Source organism: Spodoptera frugiperda, chromosome 15, assembly GCF_023101765.2.
Source record: "Spodoptera frugiperda isolate SF20-4 chromosome 15, AGI-APGP_CSIRO_Sfru_2.0, whole genome shotgun sequence".
Classification (NCBI taxonomy): Eukaryota; Metazoa; Arthropoda; class Insecta; order Lepidoptera; family Noctuidae; genus Spodoptera; species Spodoptera frugiperda.
The window spans coordinates 5097402-5121573 of NC_064226.1; the positions used below are offsets into that span (position 1 = coordinate 5097402).

Genomic DNA, 24172 nt, shown 5'->3' on the forward strand with positions numbered 1-24172 from the left:
CTTTGCAATCATATTTGTTACATTAGTAGCTACCAATATATTTACATTGTTTTACCATCTTTTATATGTACCCAAAGAATGTATACCAATGATATAATCCATAAGCGCAAAAATATGATTTACAATTTAACCAACAACCCCTTCATTTTATCAATCATGATGGGGTAAAATAAGACTATTAGTTGATGATCCTTTCCACGAAGTTTGTAGGTAGTCGGTACTTTAATGAATCTTATATTTGTTCATATTTTTTTATAATTGTAAGTTATCTTGTACTATTTCCAAACAAGAATGAATATTTGAGTACCTACAAACCTCACATGTTTCCAAATATAAAATGTTTCCCATTTCCAAAATACATGTAAAATAAATGATGGCTTGTTATTATATCTGCAGAGAATAAATACCTTGCGCGGTGGCGGGGTGGGTTCGTCCCGATGGTGCGCCCCGTTGTGTAGCGCGGGCGGCGGCGTCGGCGGCGTCGGCGGGGGCTGCGCCGGGCGGACCTTCACTACGCCGCCTGTCACTGCCAAGGGGGATAATGTGGATAAGTAACTATTGTTTTAAATGCAATATTCCTAACCAACATGTAGTTATTTTGGTTTCTTTCAAGTAATGAGTAGGTAGTATTTAGAAGTTAACAATTGTTTCATACAAGTCCACAAATGTTCATAAAATAAGAAACTTTTTGAGGGAAAGTGAGCAACACAAAAAGTATACATTTATTATTTATTTATTTTTTATTTACATAATATACTTCTAGACAAATTTGTGGTTGCGATGAAATTGAAACAGATATTAGCGGTCTAGTTCTAGTTCTAGTTCTAGGTCTTAGCTACTAATTCGATAACAAAATTACGTGAAGCTTTAATCAATTTCGTCTCTGTAAATAAATCGTTTTATCGTGAAATGTACTAAACCTAGCGATCAAGCATAGGGATAAGATAAGATATTACACTGTAATCAATAAGTAGACATGCAAGTTCAAGATTATTTCTGATAAGAATATTTTAGAACGAATGCACCTTATTTTTAATATATTTTTAGTTCATTCTTTTCAACGTTTTTTTTTATTTTAGTAATGAGTCACCATTGTGTCATGAGGATAGATAAAAAATACGGAGTGGAACTTAACTTTCAGCATAACGTCTATAGCACTAGGGCCATTTGGTGAGCAATAAAATGGTAGGCACTCATTGGCATGTAGGTGGGACATCAAAAATATAGTTACCGTGCAGAGAGCGTGCGTTGTCTGCGGAGGGCGAGGGCGAGGCGCGCGGCGCGGGCGGCGCCAGCGACACGCCCGGCGGCAGCGGGGCCGCGCGCTTCTTCAGGCTGCCCATGTTGTCTGGGGGGAGGGGGTATTATTACATTGCATCGGTTTACTAGAACACTAGTCGTTTAAAAAGTAACAATTTATACTTCATGAGACCACTAACACAGTTTGACTAAGCAGCCGTCGAGGAACAGATAGCAATATGTTTATACTGTCTACCGAGGGGATTTTAATAAACCATCACATGAAATGGAAGTCTACATTAAATATTGGAAGTTTTAAGGCTAATGATGTGGATAAAGAGCACGAACAATTCCTAAACCTTAGAATGAAACTCTACACAGATATAGTCGTTGCCAAAGATACTCACAGACGTTAGGTTTCCTGGGTAGTGTGGTGGGTGTGGGCGGGGCGTGGTGCAGCGAGTCGCAGGTGGAGGACCGCGAGCGCAGCACGGGCGAGTCCCCCGCCGCGACCCGCTCCGCCGACGACAGGACCGCGCCGCCCGCGTACGAAGGGGGCGAGACCGCGGACACTTCTTCTCTGGTGTTAAACTGCCATTTTGCTGTAAATTCATATGAAAAGTTATTAATATATTCTTTAGAATGTATGTTCTCTACTATTAATTTTACATACAGTAGTTGCTGCTTATAGTATGCTCTATAAAACTTACCCTCTCGTCAATAACGGTGTCGTCGTCAGAAAAGTCTGTTGAGCCATCATCGTGTGATAAGTTCCAGTCTATGTTGATATTCTCAAATATGCTTTTCTCTCGTTTATCCACATTCTCCAACTGGAAGTAATAACTCCATCAATAAGATACAACATATAAAATGTGGCATAAAAGGTACCGTTAAATATTACTAAAATCATACATACCAATTCTAAACATCCTAAGTGTCCATATTGCCTCGCTATCTGCAAGGCGGTCCTGCCGGTGGCGTCCTTGATAGTGGAGTCAGCCCCAGCCTTGAGCAATAACTTCATAGGTTCAGTTCTGTCGGTGGCGGCGCATAAATGTAACGCGGTCATACCCTGAGAATTGGGCTTGTCCAACAGTTGCGAGCCACCGTTTTGGACTAGAAAATCGACTATATGTAAAGAAGATCCATCGCCAATCTCACGCGAGATCGCCAAGTGTAGTGATGTTTCGCCAAGATCCTGTAAGTGGACAAACTTGATCATTAACCATTACTCTTAGTAAGATTTGTATCTGAACTTGTTTTACAGACCGACGTAACTGTTATAGAAATATAGATATTTACCTAAAGTTGCGCAAAATCTCACTATGTAGTTGCGCAAATTGCGCAAATCTCACTATGTAGTTGCGCAAATTGCGCAAATCTCACTATGTAGTTGCGCAAATTGCGCAAAAAATTGCGCAGCATAATAGATTAAGCACATTTTTTATATTTACCGAGCCAGGCAGTGGTGCAGCGAGGTCGGCTCCCTCAGCGTACGCCTGCAACAAGTTCTGCAGATGTCCGTTGTTGACGGCGTGCTCCACCTCCGACAGCCTCTCGGCCGCGTCGCAACATGTCTGCGCGGCAAACGCTCGGTACACGTATTTCTCGCGGATAAACCTTAGACGCTCCTCCCTGGAAATAGTTTATCAAGAGAAAACTTTACAAAACTATTTACAGTAGAACTCCAATTATCCGAACTCCGACCAAAAAAGTCTAAGTGCGCTATTATTCTCCCCCGCGAAGCCAGTGTTTGCGCGTGAAGTCTTGACTTGACGGGTCTTCTTGAAAATTTCATGTTTCTTTCATTTAATTCAATAAAAAAATAGTGCAATATCATAACGTAGCTTTTATTCTATTCAATGGCAATTTTTTTAAAAAAAATCCGATTATCCGAATGGGTCCCGGTCCGCATTAATTCGGATAATTGGAGTTCTACTGTATTCTTATCCAACTAGAGGATAATGTTTCATAGTAATCTTCCCAATCCCCGATTCCCCAACAACCTTTAAATTCCTAACCCCCAATAGGCCGGCAACGCACTTGTAACGCCTCTGGTGTTTTAAGCGTCCATGGGCGGCGGCGATTGTTTACCATCAGGTGATACGTCGGCTCGTTCATAAAAAAAATAGTAGTTAAAATTTCAACTATAATCAGATGAATTCTTACATGGAACTTTCAGGTGTAAGTTTATCCCGTTCATCGAGCGTGTTCTCCATGATCTCATTGAACATCTGGTTGCCCATGTGTCGCGCGAGCAACAGTTGCGACGTGCTCAGTCTGTCCAGTGTCAGAGACTGGATGCGAGATATATGCACGCCCAACTCACGATGACTTCCCGAACATTCTATGCACACTATTATACCGAAGTTTGTTGATAACCACGTTGGATCTAGAATAAAAAGAAATATGATATTAAATTAGGGAAGATGATCGGAAACTCTTTATTATTCTATTTGTAAGCTTTTATTGTGCATAAGCCTTAAAAGTGTATGGTGGACAATGTTTTATCAAAATAAAAGTCAATGTCATATAAGGGGGAAATCCTCTTCCTATCAAATGTCGCTTTGGATAAAGTAATCATAATATAAATGTAAATCAAGGACATCCCTAAAATAAAAGTATTATTTAAAAAATAAAATTCTGTGTATGTTATCATCATTGCGATAATTACAAAAAAAAAAAAATTGAATCTTATGTTATGGTTAAGTTATACAATAATTGCTCTAAAAGTAAACAAGGCGTTGGTGTCAGATATCACGATAATGATTAGTTGCTAAATCAGTGGAGTGGGAGTAGGTAAACGTTGATTAAAATATTCTCAGTTTGAAATAAAACGCACCATTAGTTGAGCCACAATCACAGCACACTTGGTTGCCGGGCATGGCCCTGACGGCCCTGATGATGGAGCGCTGCAGGTCCAGCAGGGAGTGTCCGGAGTCATTGGGTTCGCCGGCCTGCTGGTGGAAGGCCCTCATCAGAGCCCCCTCCTTACAGTTCACCAGCACTGACGTCCACGCTCGCTGCTCATTCTCGTCGTCAGCTTGGAAGTGGTACGTTCGGTTGTCTGAAGAAAGACAGTCAGTTGCATCAGGTAAAGCAAACGCTATTACTTAATAATTGAGGAGTTTATTTATAACCGCCAGTTCCGAGTTCGTAATTGGATCAGATGCTGTAATATATTATGAAATGAAAGTTATCTAACTCGTAAAACTTATTCCCGCGTGGAATCGGGATCCCAACTTCTGTTAACTGCACAAGTTTCTAACTAGCTCGATCAAATAAGTTAATCTTGGTAGTTGTGCTTCAACTATCAAGTATGATATTATTTATACTCACATGAGACTAGATCAAACGCCCTTTTGTCTTCAGCGGCTACTTTAATTTGGCATGTGAGGAGGTTGACCCTCGCTGGAGTTTTGTTCTCGTCTGCGTGGAAGATATCCAGGAAACCTTCCGCAGTTACTCGACACCGGCGTTTCTGCCAAACGCGGCGCACCTTGCCTTCTGACTTCTTGAGCAAGTAGCCACTCCGGCTGACTCCGTGCTGCTTGTCACCTTGCATTTGATGCAGAGAGTAGCCACCGACAGAGGACACCACCTGGAACATGGACATACTTTAGTTAGATAGTAGAAAGCACAATACAACTTACTATACATTTCCAACAAACTATCCGTCTGTAAGCGAACTCTACAACTGCGCCGAGATTACAAATATCTGGCAACTCATCGTGAATTTCAAAAGTCGCACGAGTAGAAAATAACGTTGACAGTAAAAGTCATACCTCTCTGTCTTGTGGTGCAGCTGCTCGCAGCATGTTTCTCAGCTCTAATAACCTCCGTCGTTCGTCGTCTTGCTGTTGCCGGATCTTCTGTAGTTGTACACTCAAATCTGCGACGTACACGCCAAAGTGCTCGATTGTTTTGAGGCCATCTTGGAAATAGTTCGTCTGCGCATGATAGTACTCCACCAAGTGTTGGAGCAGCTCGATCCCCTTCTTCGTTTTTATTTCGTTGAACTTTATCAGGTACTGCAACAACAGTGTTTGTTTAGTTTTCACGTTGAGATATCTCTTGAGCAGGGGCAGTCACAACAACGATCAAAAATGGAATGAAGCCAGTTTGTTGAGTAGACAGAACGACGCCGAAAACATCGCGTGGGCACGGGCATGCTTATTACTTCATCAGAGACCGTGTCTAATGGGACGCCAGACAGACACGAGCGGCACCCGGGACTGTGGAAACGCAGCGATATTACTACTACGTGCCCTTCCGCGAGTTAAAATTACACTTGATGACGCACGCGCACGCGCATTCGCGATATAGTGGATCCAGATTTGTCTTGCGGAGTTGTGTAATAATAATAAAGCTCAGCCCGCGACCTTGCACAACTGTTGGCAATTTGCCTATTTAACTTAGCATTCAGTTTTGTTTAAGTTAGAGCTTCAGTGTTTTCCTAGAGGGAACTGGGGGGCTTGTAAGTTGCTACGCTGGCCGCGGCTGTTGCACGCCGCATTGTGGTATTTATTATAGTGTTAACAGAGGTGAATGCGTGGGCTGTGGGTATGTTGTGGCCGAGGCGGTATTTGCACCGAGTGAGACGTGGAACAAAGCGAGGGTCAGCGCGTCGTCGGCCCTGCGCGGCGCAAGGCCGGTCGTCGACCTGACGCGCGCCTCCTCTGTACCGCACCGACCCTACCACCACACTGCTTCTAGGTTTCTTTTTTTAGCATCTGACAAAAGAAGTAAGTTACCACAGCTCCGGGAAAGATTAACCTATCTACCAAAGAGACTAAGGGACTTCTCTGTTTCATTCAATCTAAAATCTCATTATTGCTCTGAAACAAGTCGTCAACTTTCTTATTTGTCGAACAGTCAAATATTTTACGGAACGAAATACCTACCAAGTTAAAACGGGAACGGAAGTTCGTAAGGCAGAACATCAGCCCAATATGATTACTTCGGAAGAACAACAAACAGAGATACCTATACCGTAAATAAAGAACGGCCAGTTAATTGGACAGTCTCGATAAATTAATTGAGCCGAAGGAATTGTCTTAAGTAAGCAATAAGATAGCTTGCATATAAACGTCTGTAGTAGACAGGTACATGATTCAATCAATGAAGTTCATTGAACGTGCTGAAATTATAGTGCTTAGTTATTCTTACCCGCGACTTCGCCCGCAGGACAAAGGAAAACTAGCTGAGTAATATGCATAATACGTGCATAATAAATCAAGGGAATTTAGAAATTATAGGACATTCTGAAAACAGCTGTTCAGGTTAGCAATGAATAATAATTTACCTACTGAAAAGAGTAGAAATATGCATTTATGAATCACTTGCTTTAAAATACCATAAATGTTTTTTATTAGCATTTTGCTTAACCTCACAGTTACTGAAATGAAGCAATTTAGGTTAAGAATCGCCCGGAAATATGCGGTCAGAGACATAGGTACTTAACTATACACGCTAACTTAACAAATCATTCTTTACTTCTTAGTTTTTCCTCATAACGAATACTTAGCTAGCACTGTAGCAAATATGTTTAAGTAACTGGCAATATTTTCTTACATGGTTGTAAAATTAATTCCATAATTTTATTATGGTCAGCATTTTAGTACCTACCCCTTTAATGCTTGGCAAAGAGGTGTAGAGTTTATTGAACAATATTTCCGATGGTGGATTTCTACATAAATATATTGCATAAACTGTAAATATAGCCTCTTCATACAGGAAAATCCTTTTATACACTTGGTAGAGTACCAAAACCACTCCAAAAAGGTTTGGGTTGCGTTTCGCAGGTCATTACTCTTGCAGCGTCAGAAAGCAATGTTATCGGAACGAAAAAAAAACTCAATGATACGGAAAATAAAGCTTGCAAAACCGAGTATGGTGTTGATGAAAAACGAAAATATTTTGCTTTGAAAAGTGTTTCGAGTTGGAATGGAAATTGCAGAATTATTTTTCGGCAAACCAGCAAGTGGTATTTAAGGATGAATTGATTATGCCAATTTAGATATTGATCATGAAGCAACTATCTGCATTTTTCCATCATTTTTGCTCTAGACGTTACGCAGCAATTTCATTGTAGTTATATCGCGATATAGTTATATACGCTACGATATATTATATACCTAGCAATTTCATCGCAATAGACTAGACTTTTGAAAGACTTCAATTGTTTCGAATGCCCTATTCAGTCTGCAATGATGAAGCTCGATTACCAGTCGTGATTTAGCAATCCGCCCGTGAACTTTGTCTACTGCCATTTGGCAAGTTTGTCACAGCTAAAGATATTTACCGAGACATTTGGCATTGCATTCTGCACCGCAGATAGACGCATATGTTATGCAAGAGACGATTGGCACTCACTTACAGTTTATGGCTTAAAAGGGACTAAGAATTGCCGTATTTTACTAAAATTTCAGAAGTGATTTATAACACCTTCAGAGACGCTAATAATGGATCATTTATAACAAATATTGTGCTTGACCAGGAGTACACCATACTATTTGTTAAAATTAAAAAGTTAGACTTACAAAATTCGGATAATATCGATAGCGATTATTGTTATTACTTAAATAGAAGCGTGGCGTTGCAATATTTGCTAATAACAGCATAATATTTTTATCTTATCACTACAGCTATCATTTATGTAAATGCAAACATTACGATACCGCAAAATTTATTCGATATTCGTCGTATTCTACTTATTGATTGTACTATTCAGGTGCAAGGGGCAAGGACTGCATAACTAACAATGCAACAATCAATTTCCAGATAACGATGCATAATTTCTTTGTTATAATTAGAAATATCGATATTCTCTTCTGCATTCATTTGGCTAGCAAATTAAATCTTACATATTTATAATTACATAAGTGAATTTATTGTCTTTAATACAAAGCTAATCATAAGCATTGGCACCGAACTTTCCCATGAATAAGTATATCGTATTGAACAATAGAATTTTGGCAACGTGCGTTTAATGTAACTGTTCGCCAGTGTCATTGCCAACGAACATACGACCTTTCGCAGCCACAGGTTATGTGCATAACGGCACTAGTGGAGTCCACAATGCCTGCTATTGCTACAGCTATGGTATGGAGGCAGAACGTTACGTAGGTAAATGGCTGTCGTGGACAAATATATTGTCACACACGCATTGTTAATTGCATTCTAGGGCAGAAGCCTTGCACATAATGTACGCCTCTGACAGTTATTTTTCGGTCATTACTCCTGGCTGGCTGTAGTTATACGAGAACAAAGGCTACGTCTTTATTTGAAGCACGCTTTGTTGAGCTTATCTTGCAAGTAAACCTCACAAGTATCTTCTTGTTTAATAATATGTAATACTTTGAGTAGAGTGACACTCATTTTTAATTTAGTAGTGATTTCAAATAGGCAAAAATACTTCGAGCTAATTCAATCGAAAAGCTTTTGATAATATCGGCAACTTGATATATTATGATTTGGGGCACGTTCATTAAGTTGAAACATCAAAAGCAATGCTTGCAAAGTGCCATACATCAGCAATAAGTGCACGTGTGACTGGCACGCTCATTAACAGCTGTCACGCGATCTGTTTCATTAATTAGCGCTGTATTTGTATCTGCGGAGTGGACATACGAGAGTAATGCGTGAAGTATGGTGGTCGGGTTATGGTTATGTCGGTCATTCACACAGAAATGTGTCTACCAGTGTTAACGTTAGCTTCCTGTCAGAATCAGTGGGACCGAAATCCCATTGAATAATTGACGTGACAACAAACGGGGTGTTTGTTTACAAAAATAAGCATGGGTTTTACACGTACTACCTATGAGTATAGAACTGCGACCTCTGCGTACCTCTACCTACATATGAAATTCATATTCTACATTCAGAATGTTCCTTTTATCTAACAAAGTGCTGCCATTTGTTACGAGCTGTTAGCCCCAGAGCGATCATTTACAAAGCGTAATGAGAACGCTTTGGTATACCTATAGCTGAGTTTAAGTATAACCTGACTTATGTAATTGGTAACCGACCAACAGGTCCTGCCCACAGGGCGTGTGAAATGAAGCCACAAATTGTTCACCACCAATTATTAATTATCCACCTTTTGGCTTAGCTCGGCTACCGGCCAAATGTCAGTCGGCTCAGTCGGGCAATTCGTGGAAGAGTATTTAAAAGGTTCTTTAAAAACAAAGGCAAAACAACCTGATATTTGAACCCTAATTTAAAAGAAGAATGTTTTTTTGTTCCACGAATCGCATAACCGAGTAATTTATAATCCTCGTGTGTTCACGATAATCATCATAAACTTTGCAATGGATTAGCGTCGGAATTACTTAAAACGGTGCTAAGATGGACGTATTTGCCAAGTTAGTGATCGTATCTTACAGCCATAAAAGCGAAACTAGGAGAATGATATCATTAAGACAAGACATAGTTTATTTATTCTACTGAATAGTTTACATATGACCTAATCGGAGTCATGATATTTTTCGGACGTTTTAGTTGATGACCAGATAAATAAATCGGAATCGACACTAAATTTTCTTGCGGCACATGTGTGTAAAACTCAGCAGAGGCACTAAGATGTAATAAAGCTGCCACATAAAACAAATAAGGAGCAAGAAGTTAAGTAAACAAATGGTGAGTTTTATTTATATTTGAAGCTCATCAAGACTAAATATACAGAGATTTGTTTGCTCCGTTCCTAACACTTATTACGTAACACAAGTTAATGGTACCTATTGTATATTAATAGCAGTTTTAATTTCCTTTTAAGTATGCTCACCTCACACATTTGCAACTGAAACAGTCTCCTCTCTTTCTCCATCTCGTCTGCTATCTCCGCAGGTGTCACCTCACTTCGGATGAGACCAGCCTCCTTCGCCTGGGATTTCTTTTCCTTTTCAATTTTCAGGTACTTTGACTCATAGTCTTTGGATGCTTTGTCAAACGGTCTCTTCAGATCTCCCTTCACTCCTCGAAGATCACCTTTTAGAAGACTATCGACGGGAAACATGACGATGTTATTGATATTTTGCATCTGGAACAAAAAGACGGATTTTTATTTTCCATCATACAAAAGCAGTTACATTTTGTTGAGATACTAATAAGCTTAAAGAAGTCTTTAAAAACGTTTTTTGGCGACATAAAGGATGAATAGAATTTAAACAAAAGATGTCACAGCTATCCGAAACTGTATACAGTTTATCATGTTGCACAACAGCTGCATTCCTAGTCATTTAACTGCGATGTGTTGCCATAGTTGCCACATAAGTGTAGTTTGACAGACAAAACGCTTCACGAGGTTGCAAATGCATCGCCTGAATAGGCGCCAACCAACGTCATGAACTGAATAATGATGCCAGATTGAGAAATCTTAATGTCCATTTGGATATATGAATAAGCATCAAAATTGGCAGAAGAATATCAAACACAAACCTTGACCTCTATACAGAATATAATAACAAGAAAACGCACCAATATATTTTATGGTTACTATGCAATTACATCATAACAACTGCTTAGATAACTATTATTGTATTGTTACATGAGAAGTAAAACTAACGAGGCATGCCACTTCATTAAGACCGTCAGTTACAATAATGAGTTGAGCAGATAAAGTAATTAAACGGTTGAGAACAAAAAGTCAACACGCTATGAGCCTCCATTCCCGGAGGGTCGATTATGGAATCAATGAAGCGAATGCGTCTGTGACAGACGAGACTCGGGAGGCAATGAGGGACAAAGGGTTGAAGTATACAATGAAACCCTTCCGGAACATTGTTGCTGGTCATTGAATGTTCCGCTAATTATATCGTCGCAGGAAAACTGTGGCCATGTTTACGTTTAATTTATTGCCAGAAGCGAGACATCGTAAATCTTACTATGTACCTAAACGGGTTAACGGTCCAACTTCCAAAATGCCAACAAATAAATAACGTAAGACGTGTCACTAAATAATGTACTATGTACGTAACTCTGTTTAGGTAACAGTGAGGGAGAACGTGGAGGGCATTCACTGTACAGTTTTTTCAATTCCAACAGGTTGATAATTAATTAATATTTATTATCGCGTAACTGGGGCTACTAGCTACCGAATAAGGGAAAAGTCGTTTGTAAACACTATTTTAATAGGACAAGTAAACAACAAATAATTTTAATGAAAACGCATTGTTTTCTCTTGTCGCCACCAATTTTTTTTTGGTAAATGACATAGAATGAGTTATAAGAAAATCGATAGCCGGGAGAAATTCACTTTTCTGAAGGTCAATCAAATGAAGTAACTTATTGTACACAGTACGCATAGTGGTAGCTGCGGGCTGGAAGTGCAATCTGGCCCGATCTTGATAACAGCTCGATACTCGGACACAATGTTATCCGCACGCGATACTCCCATCGCAGCACGTCATGACCATGCTCGATTAATCGCGAAACGCTTATCTGAATTGAATTACTGACGAGGTTTCGCTTTCCGCGTTCTGCGAAGGTGCATAAGTGTCACGGGATCGAATTCTTAAGGGCAGCGTGAGAAAGATCGCCGACCAAAATATCGTGTTGATCCAAAGACAATAAAAATAACGACAGCACAGCAAACATTTTGAACTCTTTCTAGAAACCCTATTAAATATCTATAAACAAAACAAATTACGTTACCAATTAAGCATACTTATTGAATTTTTTATTGAAAAAATCAAATCAACGAACATTTTTTTAAACCAAACCCCAACCTATTAGCAGCTTCCTAATCGCACAATTAACAACAACATGAATCATCGAAACATCACCAATGCAGTTAATCAGTTATCTTGTAATTTCTCAAGGATTACGTTTGATACTTACTATAAAACCACCATCGTCATATAATCTGGATATCATTCAGTTTGATGTGAACGTCAAAATTAATTGAAGTACAAAATAGGTGCAAAGCGAAGTTTTTACTGTACTTGTTTATGTGGTGTAACAATGATCATTGTTTGAATTGAGAGCACGTGCGATCCGTACGCTTTACCATATTGTATGGTAATGCAGAGTCACACGCTAAAACACCAGTAATGTTGTTACTCATACCACAAAATAATTGAATACGTTTTTCCCCACGGTGAGGTAATCGGTAACTTTAACGATTAAACCCCATAGAATAGTTAGTCATCTAAATCGGATACATAAACAACTAAACACTTCTTTTGTTAGCATTGTTGATAAGAAACGGAATACCGAGACGGTTTTCACAATACAACAATCAAAATTCATTAGGCGAAAATTTATATTGTGTGTCAATAAACAACGCAAGACGTCTTTAGTATAAAATAAGTCGAATTTTCTCATGAAGCTGACTCCAGAACGCAGGAACCGATTTCAATAGTTTTGCATTCGATGGAAAGGTCTCGGGCTCCGTGAGGTGTATAGCAAAGAAAATTCAAGAGAAAAGCAGAAAAAATCGTTTTAACATCAATCTAAAAATAAGCAAATCAAGTTCGCTGGGTTTGCTAGTAAGCTAATATAAACCAATAATGTCGATGAAGAAACAAATGAACGAATTTAAGAATTGTATGTAAAATATGCCCTTTTATTATTGGTTTTAAGATATTGAGCTACGACCACAGAATACTACAACGACTCTGAATCGCGTACGGTAATTGAAAATTGAAACCAATACCTGCTTACAAAGGCAATATTTTTTATGAATGACAAGAACATTGGAACCTCATTTCAATTTTGTTTGATTTCGATAAGCGTCGTCGATTCCGATAAATATTTATTTTTATCTGCTGATATCAGATATTCAAAAATCATCATTTTCATCGGAGAAGTGATTTTTTTACCGCGATCTTTTTGCATTAGCACTATTATTTAGCATAAAAATGTGCTAAGTGAAATTGCCCTTGCTATAAAGATGTTTGTTTACATTGCATTCATTATCTAAATGCCATCCCAAACATTTTCGGAATGAGATACCAACATGTCAATCCTTTTCTTTCAATACTCATTGATTAAGGAATTATATCTAACATTCATTACCTTAAATAGAAGAACTATTGTTTTGGAAGAAGGACAGGAACCTGCATAGTTAATTATTAGTTACATGTTCTTTCATTCATATAAAACACAATCAACAAAATATAGAAGCAGAAGTGCAGATGGAAATTAACAAAATTAATTTACTAGTTATCCAGAGAGAAAAGTTCAAAAACTAATTTCATGAATATTTCGAATTGAATTTAAACTAAAGCACGCCACACAGGTCCAACTTTTGTTGATTGCATCCGAAGCTGTTGATATGAAAATTGAATTAATTCTTCTTCCACAATACCACGATTCATTTAGCACAATATTTTCACATGTATCCGCTAAGAATGTGTATTGCGTACATAAGTAACACTACGGAACTCTAATATTCCTTGTAATATTCCATTTGTTTTTTTTTTACATTGGATGGGTCGACGTTTGGCTGCTATCTCACCTGATGGTAAGTGATGATGCGGCCTACGATGGAGCACGTCTGCCCATAAGCATCCTATTCACTCGGGCTTAGAACATACCCAGGTTATACCCATCAAAAAACACAGACTCCGGCAAAGATTTGTATGGAATTCTATAGGATACTGTCAATTACTATTAATATAATTACACTAATTTGTAGTAATAAAACTTTCATCAGCTCAGGAAAAAGACTATCATAGAAGCAATGATTTAATTTCTGAAAACACATGAATAACATAATGAGGTATAAGGACTTACAAGTCCTTTTATTAAGGGCTCGTTAATAAATTAATTATTTAAAGGACTCCGCACCGCTTTTGTCAATCAATTATTTAAAAGCAAATACAACGAATAATACATTAGAAAGGGATGATCTTCCAAACGAAGCAATTGAACGATGTTTGTAATTAAAACAAAATGATACTGTCGGTGTATCAGTACGTGAACACTATTTTCTGTCTGACAAATATCTAGAATAGAAAACAGAGTTTAATAAAATGAATGAATATTATAATTGTGCTTAGAATGGCCGAATTGCAAAATCTTTCTTATTGTTTCTCGTGCACCACGCCCATGTAATGTAAACACTAAATAAACACTAGCACATCATTCGAATGGAATCCACATCAAGACAATATTTGTGTTAATGTTGGATCATAAACCACGTAAAATGTTCATATAAGATGATTGTAGAAGCAAGTATGCGAGCAGACTAGATGAATAGCCCACCTAAGGCGACTTTAGTCATACACACACACAAGACATACATAATAATGATTACTGTAACAGACACAATTCGGAGTGGTAAACGGAGCGGAGAGCGGCAATCTCCTCATGCGAAACGCGACAAGTTGTCGAGTCATCGGTGAGTAATTCCAGACAAGTTTTACTTCGAAACGATGCAGTTTCATATAACCCATAAAAAGTATCACATAAAAACAAGTGCTTAAGACAAAGAGCCAGGTGTTCAGTGATTAGAAAATGGACAAGGCTTCGTACGCATTATTATCGTTTGAAGCCATAGAGAAACAATATGCGTGTGCAGGCATAAATAAATGGTGACAACTTGTTATCCTATTGTCCACGTAACCCAACCTACTTTACATAATGTTTTTCAAAAGCATCGTCTCACTAGATGATGGTTATGAACACAATCACCACTGAACATCCAAAAATTTGAAGATATAGGTAATACGAGTTGGAACCAATGAATGAATAAATCGATTCCAAGCCGCTTTCAATTCTAATTCAAACTCAGTCGCTTCGGAAGCGTTTGAGAAAAGCTTGCTTTAATTCAAACTGGAATCCCAATATTTTACAGATTTCTTTCGGAAAGCTTTAAACGATTGCATCATAAAACGAATGTAGTTATTACTTGCGATGCTATTTCCAGCATTTTATAGATTTTCACGAGGAAATATAAGTTTACACATGATCAGGGAGTTATGAGGAAGGACAAAGGAGCGACATGTCAAGGGCAGGTCGAGGATTCTGCGCAATAGAGTTGGGTGTTCGGCACGTAGTACAAGAACTGCAGAATTGGAGCGAGGTTGGCCCCGGGTGTAACAGTCAATTTGAGAACTGTACATCCGGACCATATTCATTAATAAAACCGAAGAATGTGTACTCAACGCGCCTACACTTACTTTTGCAATGTCTTCTATGTATGCATACGTATGTTGATATTTTTTCTATGAAAATTAAATCAGTTTTGCTAGCAATTACTGCACCCCATTTACGTTTGTAGCTAGAACGAATGTAAATAAGCATATTAGTAAAGTGTAATTATAACCACGAAGTAAACCGTAAACGTTTCACAAAACAGGATTTGGTTTACGAATTTAACGATGCAACATCAACCGAATTTACTGACTAGCAACATTAGCCAGGTCGAGTCATCACCCTGACCCATTTACAAGCAAATCTGCTGTGCGCCTACGCACCGGTATCTGCGTCAACCGACAGTTATCGCATGTTACAACGGACATTTAAATATTTAACAGTATCACCTTCCAAGAAGGACGATTCTTCAAATTGATAATAAGGAGATCGAATTACAATACTTAAGGAATTCTGTGTATTATGTAACGATATAGACTGTTATGTTTTTGAAGCCAATTCATGCTTCGAATAACGTAAATTGTGCTGTGTATTCAAGTAATTATTAACATTTATCGCAGACAAAGGTACAAATAATAGTCATAGTATGGTCCAGACCAGACTACAATACTATTAATGTATTAATGGGATGTGGACATAACATCAATTATGTCGGAAGGATAGATTAATGTCATCCTGATAATAAATTGAATACAATGCTCCATTACCGAGACGATAACGACGACGGTAACGTCTAATAATATCCATCAGTACAGTATGCATGTACTGATGGAATGCATGCATTCCGATAATTTAACGTAACCAGAAAATGTATTGGAACTTACCACAAAGAAAACATAAATTTGTCTGTACTTAAAAATTAAAACATCTCTACCGGTAACGGCAAATAAAGCAAAAGAAATATCAATCTGCAAGTTGGAATTGATTCAGGGAAATCGTCATCGAGAAGCAATAAATCGGTAATGAAACTGTCGTCGATTTTCAATTAATATCGAGTTGTGACGTATAAACGAGCCTATTCCGTCTGTGGACTAATATTCGAGTCGGCTCGCTCCCTCTTCATAACGAGATGTTTGCGAGACATCCGCCGCAGGCTCCCTCAATACTATAATTTCCGCTCGCTGTTCTGACGGATTCTGATTACATTGAGATCGAGGCTTGATGAACGACTTAATATTCTTGTATAAATTCGCACTTTGTCATGCACAGAAAGTTGGTGACGAGTTTAATACTTTAGCAGAATCGCAGATATAAGACTATACTAGCTACTTGGACCAACAATTCTATAAAATAGGAATTTTACTATAGAAAGGGAAATTTTATTTTCACATATATTTCAACCTTAATAGCACCAAGTTAATAGAAAATACTGTCGTAGTATTTTCTTTACACGAAAGTCAGGGGACTTTATGATATACGTGCGACATTTTAACTTTCTAACATTTACCACAAGTTCAATGTTCCAAATCACGTGTTCACTCGGGTTACAGAGATTGATTTTAAAAGATTGTGGTTAGTTTTCTTACATCTTGATAACCTGTCTATGGAAGTACGCAGTAAAGTGATATTAAAAGTGAAAGCTTAGACCTAGTCATCACCACTTTCACCAGTAAGGATACGAGGTCTACTAATATTATTTCATTCATATACAAAAATATGATTTAACGGTATTCAAATTATATGTAAAACATTTTAGCTGGTATATATGTTATGGCGGTCGATGACCGTATTACCTACCGTTTCGTGCAAACACAAGCAAACTGGGACACTGTTATTATGTGAACTGGAAATTGTTTTTATTTTAATATATTATAGGTATTTGTTTATTTAATAACTACGATCGAACAAGGAAAATCAATTGTACTAGTCACTAGTCTATTAGAATATGTTATGTTAGATTGCTTGTTTAACGAAAGTGTTTAAATACAATTTACTGAACGTACACTAGTGACATAACTAACATATTTTTTTCCAAATTGATACAATTCTCCAATAGGCATATCTTCAGTTCAACGACTTCTTTGAAACCAAACTACATGTTGAATGCAATGAAGCAAATAGTAATTAGAGAACGAACTAATTTCTTTTGCGTAAACTACTACATATGCAGAATTTTCTCTTATGCTGGTTAATCGTTTCGAAAGAAAGTTGGTCTACTATATCTGCATATAGATTAACTTTTGAATAACTGTGGGTAACTGTTTTCAAAAAATATATAATATATCTTAACTAAACTAGATATATAGACAGTCTTATCAACACCGAATATCTTTTTCTACGGTAGGTCAATATCACATGTTTCATTTCGTGTGTTTATAAACAGACATCTTCTTTCAAAGGGTGCGAAACAATTGACATTGAAACGATTATAACATCAAAACAAACGAATCATAATAAAAATAATCAAGGAAGAATTACGTAATAAACTTACCAATGTCTTCATGAGTGCAGACAGTTCTTTGGTGACAACAGCGAATTTGAAGAATGCGGCTCCGATGTCCGGCTCCGAATCTTTGCTGAGAGCGTTTCCTCCGAGACGCTCCAGCGCCCGGGAGAGATACATCTCATTGTCCACGTGAGCTACACAGAAAATCATAAAATTTTATTTAGCACGTCATAATGAGGGTAATGTTAAAGAGAATCTAACTAATATTGCGTATCAGTTTAATTATAATAGTAGAGACATGATTTAAACACTCCCTACAACAATGAAATCATAATGAGACTAATGAATGACCCAATAACCCAATTCACTGAGTAAATGAACTAAAAACTCAATAGATTAAAAGGATCAAATTCTATAATTAAATTAATTAACAGTACGCGAAAAATTTTCCTCCAATGAAAAATTCTGTTTCACAGTTTCTAGGTTGTTCGACAAAGCTTCGTTTTATCTTCTTTAAGCCGCGGACATTTAATTAGTTACCCAGTCGGATTTACCCGGATGCTATAAAGAGAAGCGCTTGTAAAAGTTAGTTGCGCTTAACTGCAGCTTATTTTTATTCGTCCAATCTCGTAAGTACTTCGTACTAGTTAATTCACTATAAGCTATTTTATTTATTTTTATTTTCAACTAATATCAATTTAGTAACAGCAGGAATGTCCAGTAACGTGATTTTACGAGATCAATGAATATTAATAAGTAATAACAGAACTGTAAACTGTTACCGCCTGAAATTCGAGGTCATTTAAAATAACTGATCATGGGTCCAGTTTCAAATAAACACTAAATAAAGACGGGGAACTGATGAGCGTCAGAGATCCGTGTCGCGGCCCACATTTACCTAGCTCAATCCCGCCGACGCTTTTTGAATATTAAATGGTGTAGCAAGCAGACCTCACGCCATTCAATTTCTCCGCGAAGCTCTTCTTTAACCTTCCACTTAATATGAGGTTTACATAGCCTCGAGCGGGGTTTCCGTCAAACCAGTCACCTAAATTGCCAATAACAAGGGATTTTCAACATAAAACGAAAGTGATCGCGTGACTTGTAAAACATAATTGAAGTAGGTGAATGTGAAACAAACGAAACTGAAAAAGCAAACCGTTACAAAGATATACCCTACACGCTGTATGTATTGATAAAATCTTGCCGTTATGAGTGCGAAAAGTAAACTACAAAATGCTGACCAAAACATTAACGCTGGTGAATAGTTGGACACATTCCAAGAACACGTCCTTCGCCGTACATCCATTAAGGTTTTACAATAAGTGCTTACATATTTGGTTCTGTGAATTTTAAACTAAAAGGCGAAGCGAAACATAGAATTAGTAGAAGACAAATTAACTAAACCATTACTTTTTTAATTTCTGAGAAATAAACACTGAGACCCAATCTTCCCGAAACCTAAACACTGCATCATTGTGTAGGAATGCTGGTGTTTTTGATTGGTTGTTTTTGCGAGCGCGTGCTCGCAGAGCGCACGACCTTGTCAGCTGCGCGAGCGCACAATCCGAACTCGCACGACCAGTTCCGAGCGTTTGGCTTGATGCGGGCTAAGGCACGGTGCTAAACTCGACCACAATAAACAAACCCTAGCACGCGATGGAATTGCACTCAACAAACCTGTACTTATTACATCTTAGAATAAAATAAAACTAAAACGCTATTTATGAAACGCAGCAGCGAGTGGCGGCAGCTTGCAAAGAATAGAACAGTCGAGCCCTTAAGTGCATTTAATCTCATTCAGGTTATTTAAACAGATGCGCTCTTAGAAATTGTGTAATGTAGTAGTTTATCATTCCAAGTTTGGCCATCCTACAACCTATAGTTATGACTGAGGTGTGAAGGTTTATAAATTCTAATTTGACTACAGCACTGTACGAATGAAATATGAACAACGTGCCTAATTGAGGAAAAGCTAGAGCGCACACTAATATGTATAGGTACACGATGTGTAGTACATAATCAAGATTCACAATGCAGTCACTAACAACAGGAAATTGTGGCAGGTGTCGGGTGCTCCCCTATGATATATCAAGTCCGAAACAAATAATCTAATATTTCCAGTTATAACGTGGTCAGCGAAACCAGACGTTCGACCCACTTTCCTTGACAAGTCGCACATGAAGGGAAATTCATTCGTGGCCGGCCACCGCTTCTCGATTCGGTTTATATTTCAATCTCTATTTGTTCAAATGCAGAAATTGAGTTTCAAAACATTTAAGTACTATATTTGAGCGGAATTGGTAGTTTATGGAATAGCTTCTTGGTACGAATGGAATCTTCGATAGATGTATGAGTGTACCTCAAGAAAATCCTCAGTTATCAAATCATGATTAGGCTCAAAAATCATAATTAGTAAAGAAAAAAATTTACAGGTTTTTAATCTTTGCAATGATTCTGTTCATACTGTGAGGACTTTAATGCTGATTCTATCCTTTCTAAAAGTTGTTTGCTTAGTTTCATTTCATAAGTCATGAATTGCTGCGGTCATTAAAATCTCCTTACCATTTTGTGCTGACTGCACATTTTTTGTGGCTTTCATAAAATTTTAAAGAGACGCTCTTTCAATTTTTGTTTTGAATTTGAGGAAGTAAATGCGTCAGTACAGGAAGAAGAGTTATTAAATGCTCGCGTAGATAAATAAATCAGTCTTAAATTATATAACAAGTGAATGGAAGTGTTTACAAATAATGCATTAATGTCTGTCTGCAAGCACTATTTGTTGCGATATTTGGGTCATTCTAGTTCAGCGGGTTGAACGGCCTTTCGTCCTAGCAAGCCGGTTTTGTGCTCAGTCTAAGCTATGCATTGGAGTTTTCTATACAAATGAATATTGAATAGCTCTTTAAAATCATGTTGGTATTTTTCATCATAATTAACTTGACTATTCCTAAATGCTTTAATGCACATTAGCTGACAAATAAATTTATTTGGCTGATACTCCATCCATAGAGTTTCCTTTGGAAGTAAAGTAACAGAATGTATTTTATTTATAAAGTTACCAAACATGCATCGAATATCTCGTCTATTCCAGTCTGCTATTCATACCGTATACTTCCTCTATTTCTATTTTTAATCGAGTCTCGTTCCGTGTCGCCTGTAAAACGTGCCACTACAGATGGGAATACAAATAAACTCTTCGGAAAGTATATTGTCCGGTTACCGTCTGTTCTGCACTAAAAGAGAGCATTATTATCTTTCGTTCTACCGTAATAAAACGTGAAGGAACATTTAACCTACTCGTAAAGCTGGAAACTTTTAAATTCTTATCACTTTGGCAAACCATTTAACTGCCCAGTGCATCAAATATTGATTTTAGAAACAAATGTCCTTCTTTTTGTTGAATACTTACCATTTCCAGAATTGTGTATTGCTTTTATCGCCTTTTTCAACTTCGTTAGGCCATCTCGGTCGAAATCCAACGTCTGAAACAAGATAAAGGGAAAAAAATAAACAACAGTCGTCCATTTGGCAGGCCAATATCTTAATGCAGAGAATAGTCCGTTACGATTGCAACAGTGGATTCGCTCAAAACTTTTTTACGGGGACAAGCTGTCGACGGCATAAAGACTCGTTTACAATAGGAGCCACGAGCCATTCAACTCGGTTTGGGAGCACAGCGAACATCTGTCGCCCCAGCCGGCGATTAATCAATGGTCCCCCTGAATTAAGCAATCGGCTCATACCAAAATAAAACGCGCAACGATTCAGTGCACCTTTACTTCGATTCGACTCAAGTGTTCATTTGCAGTCGACTTGATCAACGTTGATACCATTATGAAGATAAAATAGTTGCCTAATTTGGAGTCAATGACCTTTAACTGATAGTTATTATTACGAAAGCAATTCTCTTAACTGCAACAATTGCCACTTCGATATGATAAATTTGTAATGAATGAATGAATGGATATTTGTAATTTATAAACAATACTTTAGGTGTTTATAATTAGTCACGGTAGAAAACATTACACATGTTATCGATGTCAGTTGTTTAAATTAGATCATAACACCTGGCTACTGGGCAAGGGGAAATCGAGTCGAGTGATACTACGTTATTGCATCGTCATGCAACGGTTTTGTGAGCGAAATAACTAACTATATCTGGGTTTACTATGCTTTCATATAGAACAGAAATGAACAATTAAATGTGTAGTTACAAATGTAAGATAAAGTATTTTTTTAAAGAAAAGGTCTAGCTGGAAACGTTCAACTGATGATAACGAAAGTTCTTCCATTTTATTATTTTTGTAAGACACACAGAATAACTGGTTCGTTTGCGTTTCACAGCCGATTGCACAGCTTTACAATATGACGTCCACTTAAACGTCCATAACAATACTTAACTTACATAATCCGCATTTGTCCAAACATCAGATGATAAGTATGAGATAACAGAACAATGAGAATATTCGCTTTCTTGCTCGTGACCAACGACGCATGAAAAGTTGCGTAAAGCACGTCATCAGACGCACAAAACAAACGTAAATCATGTAATCACTATTACTATAATAACAAATAATAATAGCCCTAAAATGCATCGTCACAATTATAATACTTATAGCAATTTCCATTCGGATTACATCACAACGACGATATCTTTCTTTTCTATAGTCTTGCATAGTAACAATGGTTGGAACTTGGAACCTGCATTTTAATACGCATAAGATAACATCTAAAAGCCTGCAGGCTTGCTTTAACATATCACGACATCTATTTTTAAGCGTCATGCAGTTAAAATTCTGCGCACACCTGCTAGTATTTAAGTAACCTCCTTCGTTCACTTTAATTCGCTAATTTGATCAGAACAACTTGCTGGCGAAAGGTAGTCACTAGTTCCTTATTTATTAGGATAAGAATCCTGTAATACGAGTAGTCAGAGGGTAGCAATCCGTAAAAGCCACCCATTGAAGGAAACTAAACAACCTTTTACAGCCATAATCCGCCTTACACATTATTGCGTTGGGTGTATTTAAATAGGGACAAAAGACATAATGCTATTAACTATTTTACTTAAACGGTTAATGTACACGAACAATGTAACGTCGGAGTAGTCAAGGTACGTTTATAGTTATTCACAGACAACAGAGGACGCCTCCTTTGTTCTGTCTTCTAACAGATCGAACTATCACCTCTACACGGCTCTACGCTTTATGCTCCGCAGAGGATTTCTCTAAATGGGTCACGTCGCTTCACAGTCTTGCTTATACGAGTACCTACGAATAGTATCTACCATATAATATAGTTTAGCTCTTATAATACTAGTACTATCTCACATATGAATAGTTAAATGATTTTGGGCATCACTGCCTTTTTTACATTCGTTTTCATTGCATGTCCTCGTTAAAATTTTGTTTGTGATTAACAGTAACACAAGTGTGACATTTCCAAAATTAAGTACGCAATAAACAGCTGTTCAAAATAGGTCGTGTAATTAAAACGTCATTCAGTCGCATCTGTACAGTTTACGGTAAAAGCCGAACAGTGATTGCTATGGCACACTGCGTAGGTTTTCAGCAAAATGATGGTAGGAGTGATTCATCTGTGTTATTACTTAATGTATGTGCTTTGTTACTTGTAACGTTGTAACCACTATAGTATGCGTCACATGCGGACGTCTCTTTAATATTATTTTTGTGTTGAAGACTCATTATACCTAACTTATACTCAGAAGCGTTAATTAATTATAAAATCTCTCTTCCCTAATGTGTGCAAAAATTTAAGTTATTATTGGACTGGCAAATGAGTCTCTTAAAATTTTAAAGAACTTGTTAGGACACATAATTGCACAAAAGTTGCCCCCAGTCAATGAGACCCATCGTCTCCTACAGCGAAAGCGGTTAACCTTGTGTAATTATCCACAAGCTGGTAACGCCGATCGAAGGTTCTTCCAAATCAAGCAAAACGACTAGAAAGTAATACAATATTTTGCATCGACAAGACTTCAAAAAGAATAGATAATGCATTTAATCGTCATACTAAATTTAATATTTTTCAATTTGATATTCCATAAAATGTGCTTAAAATATGGGATTGAAATTTACTATAATTATGGCAAAAAATCCTAATATTTTTGGAAAAGTACTCACTAAATACCTACTTAATATTTATACTCTTAGTAGAGTTCTTTAAAGCCAGTTTTATCGTTTAAAAACTTTCCAACTAAGTATTATGAAACGTCTCGTTGAAACTTTAGAAGCTGACTGCAAAGTTTACCAATTTTTTCCCGACAATACTGACTATAAAGTATCTGAAATAACTAGTTATGTAAGCTACATTCGATTAGTTACATAAATTGTTTATTTAAATCAGGAACATTGTTAGTAAGTCGAAAACATCTAACCGATCATACGAGTAGCAACAACGCCCAATTATTAGGTTCCTGTTTAC

General features: G+C 37.5%; 2 protein-coding genes across 2 annotated transcripts in view; both read right to left on the reverse strand.

The window, feature by feature from the left end:
• Window positions 1–24172, reverse strand: part of LOC118273242 (lipase member H-like) — a 199180-nt gene that overhangs the window by 133500 nt on the left and 41508 nt on the right. The window lies entirely within an intron of this gene.
• Window positions 1–24172, reverse strand: part of LOC118273008 (arfGAP with SH3 domain, ANK repeat and PH domain-containing protein) — a 36866-nt gene that overhangs the window by 4267 nt on the left and 8427 nt on the right. The window contains 14 exon segments of the mRNA XM_050699104.1: window positions 408–526; window positions 1232–1348; window positions 1647–1799; window positions 1802–1841; window positions 1950–2069; window positions 2156–2437; window positions 2694–2874; window positions 3409–3631; window positions 4082–4306; window positions 4579–4840; window positions 5025–5270; window positions 10025–10279; window positions 17771–17919; window positions 21138–21210. Coding sequence (XP_050555061.1) covers window positions 408–526; window positions 1232–1348; window positions 1647–1799; window positions 1802–1841; window positions 1950–2069; window positions 2156–2437; window positions 2694–2874; window positions 3409–3631; window positions 4082–4306; window positions 4579–4840; window positions 5025–5270; window positions 10025–10279; window positions 17771–17919; window positions 21138–21210 — 2445 coding nt within the window.